Here is a 22315-nt window from a genome sequence, read left to right as displayed (position 1 = left end):
AGAGCACAGAGCTCTCCCAATAAGTGGCTGCTGTCCCTTTATATCATGAAGTTCTCCCAATAAGTGGCTGCTGTCACTTTATAGCATGTAGATCTCCTAATAAGTTGCTGCTGTCACTTTAAGCTCCCAGCTCTCATCCATTTGTTCAGCCCCCAGTGCAGCTATCAATCAGCAGGCGGCATTTCTCTTTGATCTACTTCTGCCTTCCCCCTTGTCCTCAAACGATCACAGGCTGACTCCTCCAGTGTTTGTGTGTGCCATCGGCTCTCTCTTTTTTTACTTTCACTCACGCCTGTCTTACCTTACCCTGAAAACTTTCCTCCTCCTCAGTGACCCGGTTACCCCTTCCTCCCTCCCTCGCTCCCCGGGCTCTGCTTCCAATGCAGTGGGAGTAAGCGCTGTACGACCAGCCTGTCTGATACTTTGCTGTGCCGGCTGCTCGCACTGAGAGCCAGCCCTCTGTTTGCCAGTGGAGAGATCATTCAAAGAAACAACATAAAAGGCAGAACCTAACATACATATAATGCCCCAGCTGAACAGCGGCGGAGAGGATGATCTGGGGGCCAACGATGAGATGATCTCTTTCAAAGATGAGGGGGATCAGGAGGAGAAGATCCAGGAGAATGCCTTCACCGAAAGAGACCTGGCAGACCTCAAGTCCTCGCTGGTTAATGAGTCTGAGACCAGACCAGCTACAAGTGGCCCTGACAGCCACACTGAGGTAAGAAAGTCCCCCGGGGGAGGCAGCTGGCCGGGGTCTAAGCTGTGCCTCTCCCTCTCTCCATGTGGATGAGCTGAGGGTGAGGAGTTCTATCACAAAGTTCTGATTTCGAATTCCTGTTGTTTCCACAGGCTCTCAGGCGTGCACAAGATGCTCAGAGGGCTTATCAAGAGAAACTCTCAGATCACATGGAAGATGGTAAGCTCCAGCAAATATCTATCTCCTCCTCTCCTATTCATGCATGAACCAAGAAACTCCAGGGGCTAAAGAAAGGGGTTGATTTTTTTTTTTTTTTACTGTGCTCTGCGAGATAATATGTTTTACAAGTTCACTTCTTAATTCATAGTTTCAGCACATGTAAAATATATATCTACTCCCCTATTATGTATGCATGTACCAAGAAACTCCTAGGGCTGAATGAACAAGTCAAACGGGGGAGGGGGGGTATGATTTATAGTGTCTCCTGCAAAGTAATATTCCTAACAAGTATATTTCCTAATTCATATATTGACTATAGTGCGTTGTAGTGTATATGTTGCATAAATGTTGTTTTGTTTGTCTTTGTTTTCTGGCCAAATACTGTAACACAAATATCTCTTCTTAAAATTGCAATGAATGGGAGAGAGCTCTGTTTTGTTTGCTAATGGCATTTTTTTTTAACTCTGGTATAACATAATAATGAAGCCTACACCAAATACAGCTTTTAGGCTTCTATATTCAGAAATCTGTGTATTTGTTTTGATTTGTAATTTCATTTGAATGCAGATATCTTACAGATAAGACAAAACTATCTACTGTTCCTGCTTAAATATGGTTGTACACATTAACATACAACTATTTTAATATAAACAGCAAAATCCCAGCACTGTACTTATTACAAAGTACTGCAGAAATTAAGGATTGAAGTGTAAGACAAGCATTTTTCCATAGAGATTGCAGTATAATACAATATCTGCAACTTTCATTAAGAATACTAAAATTTAGATGACAGCTGACCTGCAAAATTAGTGCCAAACTATGGATTCATATATCATCAGTTTACCCCAACCCTCAGGTTAGTGGGTATTCCACATGTTTAAAGAATGTATATATCCCTTTTTATAGAAAGTAATATTTCCTATATTTTTGAGATAAAATTAAAAAAGTAATTCTTGCAGCAACATTACTGTTTTATAGCCTTAAAAATGTTTAGCGTTTTAGATTTACTTTTAGCCTTTGTTAATTTTAGGTATTTCCTTTTTTTTCAAATTATTTTATTTATTTTTTTAGCTGTCAGTATCAATTCTAATTCACTGTTAATGAATTTTTATAGAGCTGTCAAAATCCAGATATATCCTCCTTCGATATCAATATTTAATCACATCAACCAGGTCTGCTTTAATTTCCATATCTTTAATTTCAGTGTAGTTTATTGCAACCATAAATAAAATCTATCACTGATGCATAGAAATATACCCTTGTATTGCAATTACATTTTGACATTTCCCTTGTGATCTTTTTTTTTGTTCTTGTGTTGGGGGAGTGTTATTAAAATACCACAGGGAAAATGGTTTGTCAGAAAACTTTCACCACATCAGTCTAGCCAATAGGGCAAGCATTTTCCACGGTTACCTGTGTTTTGATTTGTCAACTGCAAGACCCATTGTTTTTACCTTGAAGTGTGACACCTTGTGGAATTAGTCATTCCTTCGCTTGTGATCAGAGGGTAAACAGAGGTCCCTACTCAAACAAATAATGTTTGAAGTGTGCAGATAAGTCTAATTTATCAAGAACAAAGCCTGGTGTCTAGACAGCAGCTGATAAAAAAAAAAAGAGGAATAGCATCAATATTTTATTGGTGAGAATTTATTTAAATGCTGCCACTCTTCCTTACAATAAAGAATTTGAATCTTAAAGATACAAATAACATCAAAGTGTTTGTGTCATGTTCAAACCTTCCTACACATCATTTATGAAAAACAGCATTATTTGATACGGATACAAGGCCTTTTTTTTATAAATACATTAACATTTGTACAAATATCATATTCTATGTTTTAATTAAGACTAACAGATATTCAAATGCATTTTTTGAGTTACCAGCATATTCAAAAATGTTTTATATATATATATATATATATATATGTATATATATATATATAAATGTGTCTTATTGTTAACATTCATGTTTGTTTGTTTATTTTATTAGGTATTAAACATCAAGAAGAAATAATGTACAAAGGGTCTGGCTATTCTAGTTACCCATTCCTCATGCTGTCTGATCCCTATCTTCCCAATGGACCTATGTCTTCACTGGTGAGTTTTCTCTAAATATTATCATTTTATGTATAAAGTATTAACATATTCCACATGCTGCTTACAATAGTGCATCAGCCCTAACGACTGCTGTTGTACAGACCTACCAAAAGAATAAAATCGGGCAATTTTGCAAGTGTATTTAAGGGGTTACCTAAATATGCACTGTAAAATTCAAACACCTTAGAAATATGGTATGGAGAATAAACAACAAAACTTGCGTAATGTCTTATTGTGAGAGAGGAACCATTGAAGTATAGAGGCTTCAATATCCCACGCGTGCACACAACACAACAGAAGATTGATAATATTTGTTCTCTGTAGCCATGCAGACCTATTCTTGTCTTACCGTTGAAGTTTGTGAAGACGTATTTTTAATTGTTTATATATATATTATTTATTTAATTACATTGTTTACATTTTTTTTTTTACCTAGAGATTTAATTTGTAAATTTATCTAGTAGATTGTGGAAACAGATGTATTTTAATGGAAGTGTAGTTTCATAACATGACATAACAACCCAGGGCCTAATTATTTAGTTGTTTATCTTTTTGTGCAGCAAAATATGATGCGGATGGGTTTTGGCAAAGAGTAGTTGTTGTTTTGGGTGTGTAACAAACAATGCAAAATTCTTAAAATTAAAACCATAGTGAGACTAAGAAAACAGGGCGTGGATATTTTGATTGCAATACGACCTCTATTCTGAAGTTTAGGCTATGTAATTAACCAACATCATAACACTATTCATGTTTGTATTACTGACATTTTTAAAAACATTTCAAAACTGTAACTACAATATGCTTTGTGAATTTGAACAGTCTGCCTTTCTTATGATTTGGCTGTAACTTAAACCATTTTGCTTGATTAACAATACATTTCATTTAATGTGCTATATGCACAATTTAAGTACTGTAATATATAAAAGTGGTACTTTACCAACCTTTAAAACATTAATCTCTGTATTGAAAAGCTAGCAATTTCTATAACTAACTTTATTCATAATGTGATCTGTTTTTCTGCACATACAACAGACATGTTTTTATTATCTGGGCTATTTGTATGAATTAACAATTCTATACTGTTTAACTGCTTTTGTAACAATCATGCCTCTGCGGAAATTGACATATATATTAATTTATATATTTGCTTAGGTTAATATATACATATATTTTCAAACACGTTACTTTTCTGTGGTGTTTATAATAGATATAATGGATTTAAGGTTTTATAGTATAATGTATTTGAAGGTGTTTTTCTGTAATGAGATAATGAAACGTACAGGCAATTCCGTTACAAAAGTCTGTATTAGTTTGTCACGTTAACTCTTATAATTCTAATTATACCATGTTTAGAACTTCTAAATTTGTTTGCTCTAAATAAAGATCAAAACATATTAAACCTATTGTTTACAATGGATGCATCATTGATAATGTAATAGTAAAGTTTTTCTCAGATGTGATATAACTTTGGTATTTTCTTTCTACTTGGTTTCCTGTTCTAGTATAACTAGATGTTTTTAATCTAGGGGGTCTATTCAGAAAAGGTCAAATTGTGCAGTTTTTTTTTTCTTTAACTTAATGACAGGTGAAAAGTACAATTTAAGAGCTGGCTATTCACTAATGATCTTTTGGATTTGTAAAAGTCAGGCTGGGCTATAAAAATCTGCAACTTGCTATACAAGTGCAGCAAGTCAGCTATTCACCAAACAACGCCTTATGACTAAGTTCTGAATATATACTGGGGATGGCTGGAGTTTTGTATTTACTCAAATTGTCAAGTCCTTTGGTGCTAGCCAGTCCTAAAAGTTTCTTTATGCTGCAAGCTTGGAGAGACCATGGCCCAGGGTTAAATTTTCATTCACCACTGACTAGTTGTCAAGTAAAAATTCTAAGCCCTGTTTATATGTAACCCAGTGACAAAAAACATTGACATAGCCAATATGAGGAGCTCCGGTTGTTATGGTACATGGACTGTGCATTGTGGGTAGGGGGGGAGAGGGAGGGGCAGGTTTATATCGGGTACTTCTGATGTTTTATTTTAAAAAGCAACTAGTTGAAATATTAAGCTGCCACGTCCTAAAACAAAAATAATGTATTAAATGTAGAAAAGAAAAGAACATTAAATTGTAAATGAGGAAAGAATTTGCAACTCCCCCCTCTTCCACGACATATGTTTGAAAGGCATCAAAACTCCCCTGGACAGCCCATTTTTGGCAATCTGAGGTTTAAAACATTCATCCACAATCTGTAATATTTTAATCAGTGCCAATGGATTATAATAAGACTATGAGCCATGGTATATACAGAGTATACTGCCCTGTCATCTAATACTTTTTGGCTAAGTAAGCAGGACTTTCACAATAACCAAGAAAGTGATTGCCACCCTTGTCATTCTCTAATCCCATGCAATTTAGGGCAAGTAGCTGCTCCCTGCTCTCTCCGTTGTTGCCTCTGATCTGAGGCTTTAATGTTAAGAATGAATGAATGTGTTCATTTCTTTTGTTATAAGTTATTTATATGCCAGGAAGGAACATTTACAGTCTCTATGCCAACTGTTGTCCTGATCCAAAGAGCAGAGAAAATTATGTGCATTACATGTTGCTTATAATGACCTTACTCCCCCCATATGGCACTACGGAGTAGCCTTTCTGTGATCAGGATAGAATCAAGTTGTCTTGTTTTGATGCTGGCTCAAAACTATCAATGTTTCTTCATGCTCTGCTATTGACCACTTTATGCTTAGTGATGGTCCTGGCATGGCATTCCTTATAGATCTCTGTGTAAACACGATTGCTGATGACTCTATGACCTAGAGCAAAGTGCATGTCAGGGAATGATGCACAGCCATAAGAAAGCATTGATACTATATGTCTGAAATTGCTGCCAAACATCAAAATTTGACATTTTAAAACTGAAAAGTCACAACTTTGGCCCAACAAAAAACCCATTAAATGTAAACCTGAGGAGTGAATCTGAACATGGGACATCTAACAGAACACAAATTCAGAAATATTGCTACCGTGGTAATAAATCCAATTATAAAATAACAAAAATGCAATTGTGTGACTGTATACGTCGAAAACAAATATATCACCTAACTTATTTATATTACCTAAAGTATTGAGTTAAAACACACCAGAACAAGGTTTTGTGATCTCAAGTTGGAGGGGAACAGGTTTAGAGGCCTTGTGCCTAGAAAGGGGTGCTTGATCCTTGAAATAGATTTGCTATCAAACTGGTGAAGAAAAAGATTGTAAGGGAATTAAAAATACCTGGGTGAGAATAGGCCATTAAGAACTAATTTAAGTTAAATATTCATGTGTAATATGGGTAGAGTTATTTCTTCCTTACCAAATAAGGAGTGATATATTTATATAGGTAAAATTGAACCCTAAGTCCTTTAAAATACATGTTTTCAATGATTTCCATCTTCAAGTACACCAATACATTTTATAAAGGCATATCAAAATGTAAAAAAACAACAACCTCGTCATTAAGGGTTAAAGAATAGTTTAATTAAAATTCAACATCTAACAAACATGAATTGACTGATAAAAACACGTCATTGAGTTCTTAGTTTGATATTTCACAAGTTGTATTTAGTGGATATAATATTAGATTAATTTTGTTTCTCAGCATAATTATATTGTTTATTGTATATCATTGTATTTTATTTTCATGTGGGTGCTATTTTTACATTAAATTCCTTGTGTGCACAAATTGTGCATGCAACTCCTAGTACTGCATCAGAATAAAATGATGCGTGTTTTGACGTATTTATCTGTTCCATGTTGTAGCAAATTATTTACTCTATAGAAAAAAGAATATCTTCATATGTCAAATAATTTTTAACATCAAACTATCTAGTTTTATTGTAAGGTTGTTGATATAAAACAATGTGCCTGTCTAATGTTATTAACTTGATTTATCATGCAGTTAATGTTTGACATTTACATGCCTACCAAAAATAAATCAATGTAAATTGAGCATCTAGCATTGTGAATGAGCATGTAATCTAAAACATTTACAACTTGTTCTTTGGGAGGTTGTCCAGCATGATCTGAATATATGTAATGTACAAAATTTACCAGAGTTTTACAGCTACATTTCCCGGCTGCTTCCCGATTTCAACGCTCAACACCATAAACTAACTTAGCTTTGGCATTTGGTGATATCCATAGCCATTCAGTGTCTGCTTTAGTTTGCTGAACATGTTTCTCCTGCATTTTCACAAACTTCGAATAGTCCTAAAATCCAACCCACCACCCTACATTTTTCTCTTGGATCCCAAGAACAGTTCTCAAAAATTGCAGTGCAAGCGTATAGACTGACATGCTCACACTATACAGGGCATTTCTGCCTATGCAGTATTGCTTACACAAATGGTAGCAGAGGTAATTATAAGTCTGTTGCACATGTGTACCAGACAGATATGCCCACTGTTAAGGAACAAATACATCACTTGCCAAGTATGATTTGGCTATCTTCTTTTTCTAAATTCTAGGACACGTTGTAGCAACAAAAGTTATTTATTAGTATATCAAAATTATACATACATATTAAAAAAATTCTGATATCTTATTTAATTGCCATATAAAAAAAAAAACATACAGGGACTGACTGTACTCACCAGGACCACTACATTAAGCTGTAGGTATTTTGGTGCCTATAGTGTCCCTTTAAAGCCAAATTGCAGAATCTGAAAAATGCTCCAAGTCAGCTATGCTTCCAGTTCAGATAGTCTAAAATTTTAAATGCTGTTTGGATACCTGACAATTCCCACTTTGGTAAATAACCCTGATAATATTGATTGCATTTTTGAATAATATTGTTCCAATCTGTGCATATTTATTGTGCTTGCTCCTTTAATCTGTCAAAAGGTGTTTTGTAAATATAAAAACGTGTTTTGTCTTTTTTTGGGCAGTTTTTAGAAACAATTACTGTCTTGACTTTCTAGTGTTTGTTTTCCTAGTTCTTGTTCTGACTTGTATATTCCCTTAAAATAGTACTTGAATTGACTTTTCAAGTCGAAGTTACCCCAAGTGTTGATACTTTTTCTAGAAATGTAATGGAAGTTCACCTTTTCTACAAAATATGCATTTTTCCCATACTACCACTGACAGTTACCTCAGTTTTTCATTGTCTAACCATAAATTGTATGGCTTGTGAGCTGGCCTCTTTCCTAGACACTATGGGCACTGTATGACCTCATAGTGTCTGCCAACCAGGACAGCCTGTACACTATTACCTGGCTGCTATGTGGACTTAGGATAAGAAACATCATCATCGCATTACCATGCTGTATGTTTTCCATGCTTAAATCTGTTCCTGAACAAAGTAATTTTGTGCAGACTGCTGAACCATAAGCCTGCCTCCTTAGGCCACACCCCTCATGAACAGAAATACTTCCTTATCAAATATAATCACACAGTCCCAGCACCAAAAACACTGAATGTTCTGCCACAACCTGGCTGCTGACAGTCAGATAATCTACAAACAGCTAGTGATATCCTTATTATACTTCTCCCTTGATCTTCTCTCCTTTTTAAAGGACCACTCTAGGCACCCAGACCACTTCAGCTTAATGAAGTGGTCTGGGTGCCAGGTCCAGCTAGCTTTTACCCTTTTTTTTATAAACATAGCAGTTTCAGAGAAACTGCTATGTTTATACTGAGGGTTAAGCCAGCCTCCAGAGCCTCTAGTGGCTGTCTCATTGACAGCCGCTAGAGGCGCTTGCGTGCTTCTCACTGTGAAAATCACAGTGAGAGCACGCAAGCGTCCATAGGAAAGCAATATGAATGCTTTCCTATGCGACCGGCTGAATGCGAGCGCGGCTCCTGCCGCGCATGAGCATTCAGCCGATGACATCGCGAGGAAGAAGAGGAGGAAGAGGAAAGCTCCCCGCCCGGCGCTGGAGAAAGAGGTAAGTTTAACCCCTTCCTCCCCCCAGAGCCCGGCGGGAGTGGGTCCCTGAGGGTGGGGGCACCCTCAGGGCACTCTAGTGCCAGGAAAACGAGTATGTTTTCCTGGCACTAGAGTGGTCCTTTAATGCAGGTTGCTTTGCTGTTCAGATCATTCAGTACTGTCCATAGCTGAGCTGCGTGCATACATTTTAATAATTACCTCTTTTTCTGGAGAAGTGGGTGTGGATAAAGAGAGGCTTGTGTTCAGCATTCTGCAAAACATAAAAAAAATGATCTTGATGCAAAAACAATTAAAGGGCACTATAGTCACCAAAACAACTTTAACTTAATGAAGCAGTTTTAGTGTATAGATCATGTCTATTAAGTTTCACTGCTCAAACTCTTAAATGAAAGAGAATTGAGCAGTGAAACCACAGATTATTATTATTATTATTATTATTATTATTATGATATGCATGACTTATACCCAAAACTGCTTCATGCAGCTAAGTTGCTTCATCATCAAGTTGTATTGGTGACTATAGTGTCTCTTTAAAGGGACACTGTAGGCACCCAGACCACTTCAGTTAATTGAAGTGGTCTGGGTGCTGTGACCTTTTTGCACCTAGTGCTGCAATGTAAAGCCCCTTTAACCCTTTCAACCCCGCAGGAGAGGGGGTGGGGTGTGAGGGAGTAGGGACCTATTAACCCTTTAGTGCCAGTAAACAGCTTTGTTTTCCTGTCACTATAGGATCCCTTTAAGATTGAGCATGCAAAAATACATCTATTAACGAGGCCAAATCATTATATTAAGTTGTGTCACTTCAATTCAACCTGTTGGGGAGAAGATATAGCGGGGAGCTGAGCTCTCTCCCACTTTTTTTTTTTTTTTAATGATCCAATTACAAGGAGGGAACTGGTAATTAGACAAATCTCAAATAAACAAATTCATTGGAAACCACAGAGACGGGACCAACTATTGAGAGTGCAGTAAGTGGACTCATTTTTCTTGCGCTTGCGGGGTGGGTAAGTTACCTAAACGGCTAAAGGTCACTGTAGTGTTAAGATTACACATTTGTATTCCTAACACTATTGTGTTCCTTTAGGCAAATAATTTCTCAGGAATGCTCAGTCTGGATCTCTCCAGTCATTAGCCTTGCTGCTTCTCCCATTATATTCTAACATTTTGCCAATAGCTGTTTCTAGTATTCCATCTGTTTGTCTGTTGATCTTCTGCATTACTGTTTTTAGGAAATCTAGTTTGTGTTTGTTTGGGGATATAAAATATCTTTCTGATAAATATATGCACTTAAAGAGAACTTGCCTTCAGCTGTTGTGTGTAGGCAGCTAGAATTAGTTTTATAATCCTATGTTAAAGGCAGATATCCATACAAGCACCCTTCAAACTGTTAAAGGGTCCTGTCACTTCAGATCCTCTTTTGTAGAAAATCAGATGATTAATTGCTTTTATATTTCATGTGTTCCACCTTTGAGGTGGTTTCATACTTTGGAGTTAAAACCTGTTTAAACATTAGTCTGTGTTAGTTATGTATGATTGAGTTTAGGCCTCAGGGAATTTTTGTCTTGTTGTAACCTATGCTTTCTTTGATAAATTTAAAAAGAGGAAAAGAAGGTTATAGAAGGAAACACATTTTCACATTCACCTGGGATTACATGTGGTTGATGATCTACAGTGCAATATTGAAAATATGTAATAAATGAATATTCTAGGCACCATATCATATCAATGAACTTGTAAATGGTGCCTGAAGACCTGGAGTCATCCCACGATATTAATAGTATCATTCTGGGTTGAACAGTGCACAAGAGTCCTATCATTCATTGTCAAGAAATGCTCAATAGCAAGACATGTTAGGGCACTGAAGTGGTTATGGTGCTTGAGTGACCCTTTAGGAAACAATAAGTTACAGATATGTAGTTGAATGGTAGTGAGTCTATCCTGAGCTTAGGGGTTCAGACCTAACCTGTTACAGCATTTGTCTCTTCTCCAAAGAGCACCCAAGGGAGCTAATAATCACCTGAATAGTAGTTCTTGAAATAAGTAATTCCATCAAGTAAAACACTTGATGGAATGTAAAGGAATCTTTCTAACTGTGGGGAGAACATTGTTTTACATACACCTGGAATGGAGTGATTGACTTAAAGGACCACTATAGAGAAACTGCTACTTAGTAACCAAACAAGTGTGTGGTCCTTTAAGTACATTAATACACTAAACTAATTATGTTAACTTAGAAAAAAAGGGTGCGTTGTGCCTTTAACCCCTTAAGGACCAAACTTCTGGAATAAAAGGGAATCATGACATGTCACACACGTCATGTGTCCTTAAAGGGTTAAGACAAAAATTGTGTAATATTTTTAAAGATCAAATGTAAAATATTTGTGCTTGTAGTAATTCACAATGTTAGTATTGTGGGTGTGGTATTTTCTAATACACACGTGAAATACACAAAAGTGCAAATGTGCTGATATCACTGATATCACAGTGCTTTAGTGCAACACAAAATACAAATAAAAAACCTAAATACAATACCCAGCTGTATATACCCTCGCTTGGGTTACTTCAGATCACTTGTGCATATGTATAAAAAGTAAACAGAAAAAATACATAGCGTGATACAGTAAAATACATTAGCATATGGAGACAATCTCTCTATGTGTACACTCACAAGTGATGAGCAGATAAGCCTGCTCCAACTGTATCCGCTTTGTATATCAAAAGATACGCAGGACGGCAGCAGCTTGAAAACGAAATAGACTTTAATATCTGCAAAATTCACAGTATAAAACGGTGTCACTTAGCTCCCTTGATCCTTCTTTGGACAAATGTTCGGTTTGGTTGCCGGCAAACACAATACCGCAGACACTTCCTGGAGGCGGGGCTTTAGTGACGTAACCACGGGACGTGCGTGATGACGCGTTTCGCCTCGGATTCGGCTTCCTCAGATCTCAGACATTGTTGCAATCGGTTAATTAGTGCCACACGACTCTGAGTGTGTGGTCTACCTGGGGAGCCCATATTCGTTTGGCGAACGGCCCGGATAGCCGCGTTTCGTCAAACGAAAGGTTTGCATGCTGGTAGCTTACGGCTGCCAGCATGCGAACGGCCATAATATAATACATACCCAACCAAGATACATAGTAACACATTCAGCCTACGGACAACCTTTATTTAATATAGTCCAGAAGTGGCTAGGTTTGCCACATACAGCATGTAATAAATTAATCACTAGACCTACTAAAGAACTTTGAAAATTATGTCTAAACTTATCTTAAGTAGGTAAGCTTTAATAATTGGCTTACTATAATCTTTTTATAGTGAATTGTATTGTGTCAGAAAACATGCTTTTCGGTAACTTACTGTCCTATGTTCTTTTTGTTTAGTTGTTTTTTTTTTTTTAATCTGATTGGGAATTATCTTCTGTAAACAATAACAAAATATGTGCACTAAGAATAACCCAAGAGAGTAATTTTAAGATGTTACAGAATTTTCATTTTTTTTTTTTTTTTATATATTGGGGTGCTACAAAGTAACAAACTATACAATTTGTCCCCTTACTTTATTCATACACGTCCCATAAACTTAATTCCTAGAGGTTCCGAAATAATCAGACACAGAATCAAAAATACAGGTTTTACAAAAAATATTGTGGGGAACCTGATGTATATCCTCAAAATGGCAGCAGAATGCAAACATGATTGTATGTGTTAATAATGCTCACAGGGTCTCCTCGTATCTTGGCTTCAATGCACTTACTCATGTCCTTGTTTCTTCCTTGGGCTACAAAACATTTAGACGGTAGGAGGAGGTTAATTTGTATTAAGCCAAAAGTACTGATTAGAGCCTTAGCATGTAGATTTGTGCTTGGGTTGTGTGAAATTTTTGTGGCCTCTTTTTCTCTACTTTAATTGCTTAGCAATGCAAAATATAGCAAACAGTGTGGGGGTGAAAGGGTTAATCTTACTCTTGGCATATAATGTTTGAGGATAAATAAAGATCTGGAGATGTGGCACACACAAAAGGAAAATTTGAGTGTTGAAAACCACAAAGTATATTTGAGTCATTTGAAAACAAAAACTTTCTAAATCCTGTTAACCAAGTATTTTTCCTTAACAAGGTTTACTACATTTATTTTAGGATTTTACTGAATAGATAAAGTAACACTAATTGAAGCAGATCTGTCACCTCAGAATTTGTTGTAGGCAGATTATATGTTTAAAAAAAATGTTTAAATATTTAATTGGAATTTCACAAAAATGCTATACTGACCACCTTGACCCATTTTTATACCTGCTTTCTGTCTTGTCAAACTGGATATAGCAACACAACAGGGACTCAGAGTCAATTGTGAAACTAAAGGCCACATGAAATGGTTTTATTTCAATCTGTGAAGCAAGATGAAGGCATGCATTAAACAAATGACATATTTCAGTGTAAATGTCCAGATTGTAAAGTGGTATTGGTTACACAGTTTTCATTAATCACATGTTACTATGTTAGTTTACTTACTTTGTGTGCCTATTTTAAAACCTCCATCGAAGTCTCTGAAATTGCTAACTCAAATGAGAGCAAAATGGGCTCCTCAAATATCTCTGGACCTGGGCCCTAAAATGCTAAGATATGCTGTGCAGTCTGTGTTCAGATATTCATAATGGACACAAATTTTGCTATGGATTCCTTTTTAGAACACATAACCCCAATTTAAATTATACTTTCTCTTTTAGGTTTGAAGTGTGTGTGTTTTTCTTAACAGTTTCTCTGTCAGATTTTGTTCTCATAGAAATGAGTTGTTCTTTGACTCTGAACCATATGAAACCCATTAACATCACTCTTGTAAAATCCACATCAGTTTACCACATAAAAGGGTGGATCCTAAAAATAGCCTTGCTCAGAGGATGCTGGGGTAGTCTCAATTTTACTGTTCGTGAAAAGAGTTTAGTCCTAGTCTTTGCCTATAATGAGACAACTCTTTGAACTCCATAAACCAAGTCTGAATTTGATATCTTCCTATCATTTATATCTGTGTTATCCATTGAGAAACAGTGCCTAATTACAAATTGACACAATTATTCATAGCTCATATAATCATCTCATGGTTTGTATGTGTCATTGGACTGTGTGCTGAAAAATGAAATGGCTTTTCACTTTTTTCCAGATAATGAGAATTCAATGAGCTTGGTTTTAATAGTGTACAGTCAAATTTGTGCTTTGCTTAGGTTATGGTAGAATAAGCTCCTTTGACCCTGCCACCCAATTTGTTTCCTATAGTTGTAGCAATTTGCAAAAACTATCTGAAAAAAAGTCAAGCTGGGTTTATAGGTGAGCCAGGATTAGCTGAGAATCTGAAAAGATTTCAGAATTGCAGCAAGGTACAGCACAGCATTGCGCGGGAGGACAGGGGAGCTGTTTCACTGATCCCTCCCCCGGCCTCCGGACACGGAAGCAGAGTAGGCGCCTGCCGTTTTGGGCAGGCAGGTGCCTACTCTGCATTGATGGCGAACCTGTGGCCGCGTGCCCACAGAGAGGGCCCGGCGTGCCACCTGTGGCACGCGAGCCATAGGTTCCCCATCACTGCTATAGGGTCAGGAATACATGTTTGTGTTCCTGACCCTATAGTGATCCTTTAAAAAACAGGGATTAACTAGAGGTTAAACCATAGTTTTGTCCATATAAAGCGGCAAGTTAATAGTACCTTCATTAGTTCTGGTAGGTAAATAGTGCACTGGAAAAGAATACCAGTGTACCCAGGTAGACAAGGGGTTAAACCATGGTCTAAGTGTTAAGTAACAGAGATTGACTAAAGGTTAAACCATAGTACTATCCAAGTCAAGCATGAATTAACATTGATTGTATAATAGAATACTATAATAATAGAATACTATAGTATATTCAGCTGCAACCTAAAATATAAAAAAGTATATATATATTTTTTTACAATGTACAGGAAAGTAGGTTGAGCATCAGACAGTAAAGTTTAGTAAAGCCTCTCTCCATGTTAAACTGACTGGATAGGTAGAGGGGTAAAAGAATAAAGTAGTGAAAAATAAAATAAAACTAGTGAGAGTGAAGCATGTCTATAAATCAGATAGATATCCTACAGTGCATAGTGATAAGTGCCCTAAACACACTCACAACAAAACGCCCGACGCGCATTTCGGTGCAGTACAATGTGCACCTTTGTCAGGGGGATGTCTGTAGGATGTCTATCTGATTTATAGTCATGTCTAAAAATAGTGTTTTAAAAACCACTGTTTTTTGGTTAAAGTAACCATTTAAAGGAACACTATAGGGTCAGGAACATAAACATGTAGTCCTGACCCTATAGTGTTAAAACCACCATATAGGCCCCTGCCCATCTTGCCTCCCTAAATATAGTAAAATCTTACTTGTATTCAAGTCTGGAGCTGCTAGCTATGGCTCTGACCTGCCTCTGTCTGCTGACAACATCACAAGTGGTGGCCTGAGCCAATCACAATGCTTCCCCATAGGATTGGCTGACACTGTGAAGGAGGGCAGAGCCATCACAATTCAAACACAGCCCTGGCCAATCAGCATCTGCTCATATAGATTAATTGAATCAATGCATCTCTATGAGGAAAGTTCAGTGTCTGCATGCAGAGGGTGGAGACACTGAATGTTGTGATGCATTTTAGGCAGCAATGACCCAGGAAGGATCTCTAACAGCCATCTGAGGAGTGGCCAGTGAAGTTATCACTAGGCTGTAATGGAAACACTGCATGTTCTCTGAAAAGACAGTGTATACAGCAAAAAGCCTGAAGGGAATGATTCTACTCACCAGAACACATGCAATAAACTGTAGTTGTTCTGATAACTATAGTGTCCCTTTACGTTTAATGCAATGCTTTGTTTTCTTTTAAAAGTATATTAAGGAAACACAACATTTAAAAAAAATTAAAATTAAAAAATATATTCTTATATGCCTCCAAAGAAGATAACACGTGCATGACTTTCTGTTTGGCTGTTCAATCAGACTTTTCAATTAACTTTTTACAAGTCTTTAATAATAGTTACCTGCCTCTTGAGTTTAGTTCCACAGAGCTAAAGTACCAGGAAGTAATTGAGCAAGCTGTCTAATTGACAGTCACAGAGGTGTGACTTCATTTATAAAAGCACTGAAATTCAGTTCAGGCTCAGGCAAGTGGCACATTGAATTGCAGTAAAAGAAACAAACATTGTTACATTAGTACTGATTTACAGATGCAAAAGGAAGAGCTTACAACAGTGATTGACAAGGAGCCAAGAGAGAGATGCTTGGTTCCAACATTGAGTTAGATTCAGTAGTATTCATTTCTACAATTCATTTTCTTAACACCTGTGTGTTTCTCCAGTGTTTCTTATATTTTTGGTTGATTTGAATATGTTCTACTATAGGCTATTAACTGAAATTATCATTGCCACATTTTACAGTTTTAGAGATAATCCACAGGGTTGCTGATAGCATATGCCAAAAAAATATCATTCATAAATTGATGACACTTATTTCATATGATGTAGAGATCTAACCAACTTTTGCAATATGAAACCGCACATGTGTGTGGGTGTGCCCCTCTTTCCCTCCCGCTATCGGTTTTCACAGTGTACCTTTCTAATTGTTTTCTTTGTGCGATGATGAGTGCTGGCATCATACAACTATTTGTTGCTCTTTGATATACCTGCCTATGAAACATTTGTATGGTTTCTTTACCTACGGTGCCTGTTGAGTCCTTATTTCTGTGTTATTGTTTATAATACTTATCAATAAAACCTTTTTGTAGACCCTAATTCCATAATTATTGCACTCGCCAACCTGAAATTCTATTTATGTAGATCAATAAATGGATTACAGCATAAAACCCCATTCTATTGCTTTACCTGTGCAGTCAGATTGTTTGTTTTATAATAAACCAACATGAGGTTTGAATGTTGCAATCTTAATGATACATAATATAAATAAACACAAACAACTTATTTTATCAAATTGTTTATTTAATAACTTCAATAATACACTTTGGATTTCACAATTCCAATTAAACATCAACAACCATAATACTAGTAATAAAACCATAACTTTAAACCAAACCAATATATCAACCATAACCACTTTCCAAGGCTCCACCCCCAAAGCCAGGAGGCCATAAATATATCTTAAACAAAATACACCAAATCCACCCTCCTGTGATGACCAGGAGGACGACTTGTATCCCAGCGACCCTGAGGTTTTGGGCTACCAAACTCGGTGGCCCCCCAACGCCACGGCCATCTCCAACATAGATTGAATATCCATATTAAATATATCTGACAAATGAACTGCATCACTTCTGTAAATTCCAGCGAAACTGCCCTCAATCTCCCTATGTCTATATGAAATCATACACAAAGTTGGCAAAAAAAATTATAAAGCTCTATTCAATTTTCTCCGTACCCTTTCCAACGATTTTTAAAAAACGTACTTTCACCCAACATCTGGAAATATTTGCGTTATGAAAACCAAATCTTTTTTTTTAATCTCTTGCAGCAAATTAACAGATTTTATTGAACCAATATCGTTACCTTTCAAATGAACTATTACCATATATTGCTGTATTATCTCAAATAATTGAGACCACTTGGCCCCACAAATTCCTTTCCAAAAAACTTTAACAGCAGTCCTTTCCAATCCAAGATTTTCACCATATGTCCGCTCCTTTGTCCTCTTCTGGGCCTAAACTATAAATGAGTGACCAATTACCAAGTAGTAGCTGGCTTCTTATTTCCTAACAAAAGAAAATTATTAATATATATATACTGATATTCATAGTCCTCAATAAACTTTAATAACATTAAACAGATAAAACAAAAAGTTGTTTGTTCTTTTTAAAGTGAGGCCTATCGTATTATTGAAATCTATTAGACTCCCATCTTCCCAACCTTTGAATTATTCCATCACTTAAACCACACCTTGCTGCTTCTGTTGCAGCTCCAATTCTAAACGAATGAGATGAATATTGCTCATCTCCTAAATTTAACCTATCCATACATATCTTGAAGATCTTTGTAAATTGAAACTTAGTCAAAGGAATGGCGTCAAAATGCATAAAGAATGGACCTTCCACCCTCGATCTTACTGACAAATATTCTTCAGTCATTTTCACCGGACACAAAAGGGATCCTTGAATCTCCAGCAATGATAACCATCTGCCTTTGCCTTCTTCATCTGTTTTGGATTTGCTAATAAATACCATCACTTTCTTATCGCTAACTATAATATGCTCCCATTGCTAACCTGATAAACAAAATTTACTCCTAGCAACCAACTCACTAATTATTTAAACTGTGAAAAATGCTATTATAAACGAACATCTAAATAAAACTAACTCGTACGAAGAATAGCATACTTCTTCCAAAACTTCAAATAACTGTGAAAGAACTGGAAACGACATAGGTTTCCTTTTATCCCTAACTCTACTAGCTCTTCTATAGCCTCAAACTAACTGATTTACTATGAAATACTGTTTAATTTGCTTACAATCGCACAGTTTTCGAAAGAAATCCACCCCAGCTAAACTACAGGCTAACTTAGACTTAGAAAAACCTTTCTGCATTGAAACCAATGTAAATTGTATTGCACTTTCTTTATCCTCTCCAAACGGATCTTATCCATTTACATTATTAAAATTGAACCACTCATTCCATGCCCTAACATATGCACTCCAAATAGAGGCTGCTGCCAAATTCATCAGCATGACACTTAACTTTCCCTAATCAATTCCCAAAGGTCTCACGGAAAATGGATTCCTTCCGAAGCTGCTCTGTGCCATTTCCCGAAATTCCTGCAATTGTAATCGTGAAAGAGCATCAGCCAGCCTATTCATCCTGCCTGGTAAATGCCTCGCGTTCACTCAAATATTCAATTGTAAGCACCTTAACACCAAATGTCTAAGTAAATTGATAACCCTCTTACACCTAGACTGTAAATAATTAATTACCATCGCATGTGACAATCAGCCGCCTATTTTTCCATGCATCTCCCCATAAATATATTGCTGCTATAATTGGAAATAATTCCAACAAAGTTAGATTTTTGGTTAAGCGGTCCTATGCCCAAAGATCCGGCCATTCTTGTGCACAACATGTCCCACCCCAATATATGCCAAAACCAATAGCACCTAATGCATCTGTAAACAGCTCCAAACTATCAGATTCTATGAACTCCTTTCGCCACATTGATCTTCCATTACAAATGTTTGGAAAAACTTTCCATACTTTTATGTCATGCTTTAATTCCTTTGTTACTCTAATGTGTGCAAATGGGGACTTATCGTTAGGCATTGCCATACCCAACTTCATAGAGAAAGCTCTCCCCATTAGGATAACCCTTGATGCGAATGTCAACAGACCTAATAACGATTGTAGTATCTTTAAGGTCACCTTACACAAAAGGATCCCTTTTGTGTCCTTACAGCCCATTACCTGCTGGATCAGCGTCTTCATTTTCAGTATCTTATCCTCTGGCAACCTAAATTCCATTTTTGATGAATCAATAATTATACCAAGGAATTGAAAACAAAAAGTGGGTAAAACAGTTTTATCCTCTGCTAACAGAATACATAACCTGCAAGTCACTTTTTGGAATGTTTCTAACAAGTTCTTACAATTGTCACTATCCTCAGAGCCCACAAATAAAAAATCACCGAAATAATGCATTATTTGACTCCGACACAATTCATACTGAACAATCCATTCAATAAAAGTCGCAAATGACTCACAATAAGAACATGATAGAGCACAAACCATAGGCAAGCACTTATCAAAAAAATACTTTCCTTCAAATTGAAAACCTAGCGAATTTAAATATTCAGGATGAATCGTTAAGAGTCAAAAGGTAGCTTCTATATCTCCTTTTGCCATCAATGCACCCCTTCCACATTTTCTGACGAAGTTTAAAGCTTTATCAAAGGTTGATTAGGACACTGAACTTTTTTCTTTAAAAATCATTTCATTTAAAGATCCTCCCTTAGGGTATGATATATGAGTATTAACCTATATGACCCTGGTTCTTTCTTTAGCACAAAACCCAGAGGGGATAACCAAAGACTCTTAAACGGTGGAACATTGAAAGGGCCTTCAATCCTACCTAATTCTAACTATTTACAAATCTTTTTCAAAGCTAAACTTGGTAATTCTAAAACTGATTTTAAATTTTCAACCCAACAAAATTCAACAGAACTATATACTGGTAACCCGGAAACCATTTTCAAAGCCTTCTTTAATTAACTTGACCTTCTCCAGATTTGGATAAATTTATCTTTCCAGTTTCACTGGGGTATGAGCTTTTTTGAAAATGTACTACTTTGCTGATCTTTTGTAACAACGAATATTAGGGTGTCTACCTGAACAGTTAGTGCATTCGTTACGGAATCTGCAATTATGTAGCTACTTACATTGAAATTCATTATAAGCCCAGCAAAAAACATTTTTTCTGTGTAGCACTTGTACTGACCTGCTTATTAACATAAGTTGGCTGTCTCTGAAGCATCATGCTCACCCAAAGTCCAACATCTTTCATACCTCATTTAAGGTTGCTATAAACCGCTAATTTTTGTCAGAATTGTTCGTCGTAAAAAAAAACATGAAAACCCCCCAACATTTTTATATGCTTCCAATATAGCAATTCAGAATATTTGCTGTGGGCAACAATGACAAGATATCAATATAATCCCCTTTCCATATCCTATCTTTTATTGTTTTGCTTAAATGAAAACCCAAAGATGAGCTTTCACAGCCCAACTCTTCTTTCATGCATGTCTCTTCTTTCCTCAAAGAATGTGTCACTTTTGGATTAACTGCGACCACTTCTGTACCCTGCTCCCATACACTCGCTAATTTAGGTGTCTGCAATAATTTAGTGAGTTTTTCAAGTGAAGACACCACTTCACCTAAAACAGCATTATTCACAGTTGTTTGTAACTTACCCAGCTCATGACTGTGATCCATGATATCCTGAGCAGATTCGCCTTTTTTTCCAATAGCCTAGGTCAGGGATAGGCAACCTTCGGCTCTCCAGATGTTGTGGACTACATCCCCTATAATGCTCTTACACACATAATGCTGACAAAGCATCATGGGAAGTGTAGTCCAAAACATCTGCAGAGCCGAAGGTTGCCTACGCCTGGCCTAGGTCTATCCTCAGCGTCTTTATACTTCTTCTTTTGTTCGCATTTTCTGCTTTGTTTCCACATCCTCTTCTTGCTCTTTATTGGAGACGGTGAGAAAGTTTCCCTGGATCTTTATTCTCGCCTCACGAATCCTGCAGTGGTCGATCTCACCAGATTTTTCCGTTTGGACAGGACCTTTAATTGTCAAAAGGATAATATCCTGCTTCCTCCCCCATTACTAATAACACGGTATTTGAATAAATATTATTCCAGTTTCATGAAAAATGACTAAAATAGTCGCTCTGTAATGTTATTAGCTATGCCTCTTTTACCTCTTCATGCCACAAAGTTTTGCTACAGAGAAAAAAATAGAAAATTGCAACTTGGGTTATAGCGTGGTGTATTTCTTTTCCTGCTTTTTTCGTTTTTTTCCTCTCTCATTTTTTCTCTCCTTCACTTTATAAAAAATATTTCCTTCATTCTGTATACACTTTTCCTGAACTGCTCTTCTTTATGTCCGTTGATTTTGTACACTCTGCTTTGACTTTTTTTCACTTTCCATCTTCCTGTGTCACTTTCCCCTTAGTTACGATCTTAATGGTCATTGGCTCATGTGCTTTGCTTTCCTATACCATAAAAGGCAGATATTGTTACAGACCTCAGTTTTGACATCAACATTGCTTTCATAAGCAGTCTTTGATAAGTTAGACACATATTTGTTTTTTTTCTGCTATTGAACATAAATATTAAACTCCACATATTTCTTAAATATATTATTGCACAGTATGACAGAGCTCCTGTACTCCCACTGAGCACCTCCACCAGGTCAGCTTCCTGGTGACCTGCCGCAACCAGGGAATCTGGAAGCTTGACTGGGGTCGTGAGGACCTTTTTCACTGGACCAGGCTGCAGAACTTATTGCTCAGGAGACCTTCTTCCTCCCTCCCCCCCCCCCCCCCCCACACACACAAGTCTTAATGTAGGGGGTAAAATGGCCTTTACAGCACAGCACACTGCTCTTTATATGTAGCATCGTTGACTCTGTATGGACTCTGAGGGTTATCCATACAACACAATGTACTGTACAAATGTCCCTCCCTGGCACCACTCTGTTTTAATGAATTTAATTACATTATCCAAGTTAGCACAATCGGCTCCCTGCTGTGCCCTTACATTCCTACAGGCACCGAACACAAGATGTCTGCCATAACCCCTTTTCCTGGACTCGTTACTGAGTGCC

At 36.8% G+C, this 22315-nt stretch overlaps 1 protein-coding gene across 6 annotated transcripts in view; it reads left to right on the top strand.

The window, feature by feature from the left end:
* Positions 1–216: 216 nt before the first annotated feature.
* Positions 217–22315, top strand: part of TCF7 (transcription factor 7) — a 228513-nt gene continuing 206414 nt past the window's right edge. For all 6 annotated transcript variants that reach the window (XM_063447484.1, XM_063447481.1, XM_063447478.1 and 3 more), the window contains exons 1-3: positions 217–721; positions 853–919; positions 2910–3016. In XM_063447484.1, coding sequence (XP_063303554.1) covers positions 524–721; positions 853–919; positions 2910–3016 — 372 coding nt within the window. In that variant the 5' untranslated portion in view covers positions 217–523. The remainder of the gene's footprint in view (positions 722–852; positions 920–2909; positions 3017–22315) is intronic.

Source organism: Pelobates fuscus, chromosome 3 (genome assembly GCF_036172605.1).
Source record: "Pelobates fuscus isolate aPelFus1 chromosome 3, aPelFus1.pri, whole genome shotgun sequence".
NCBI classification, from domain to species: Eukaryota; Metazoa; Chordata; class Amphibia; order Anura; family Pelobatidae; genus Pelobates; species Pelobates fuscus.
Note: the sequence above shows the minus strand (reverse complement) of the source record. Positions and strands in the feature narration are given on the sequence as shown.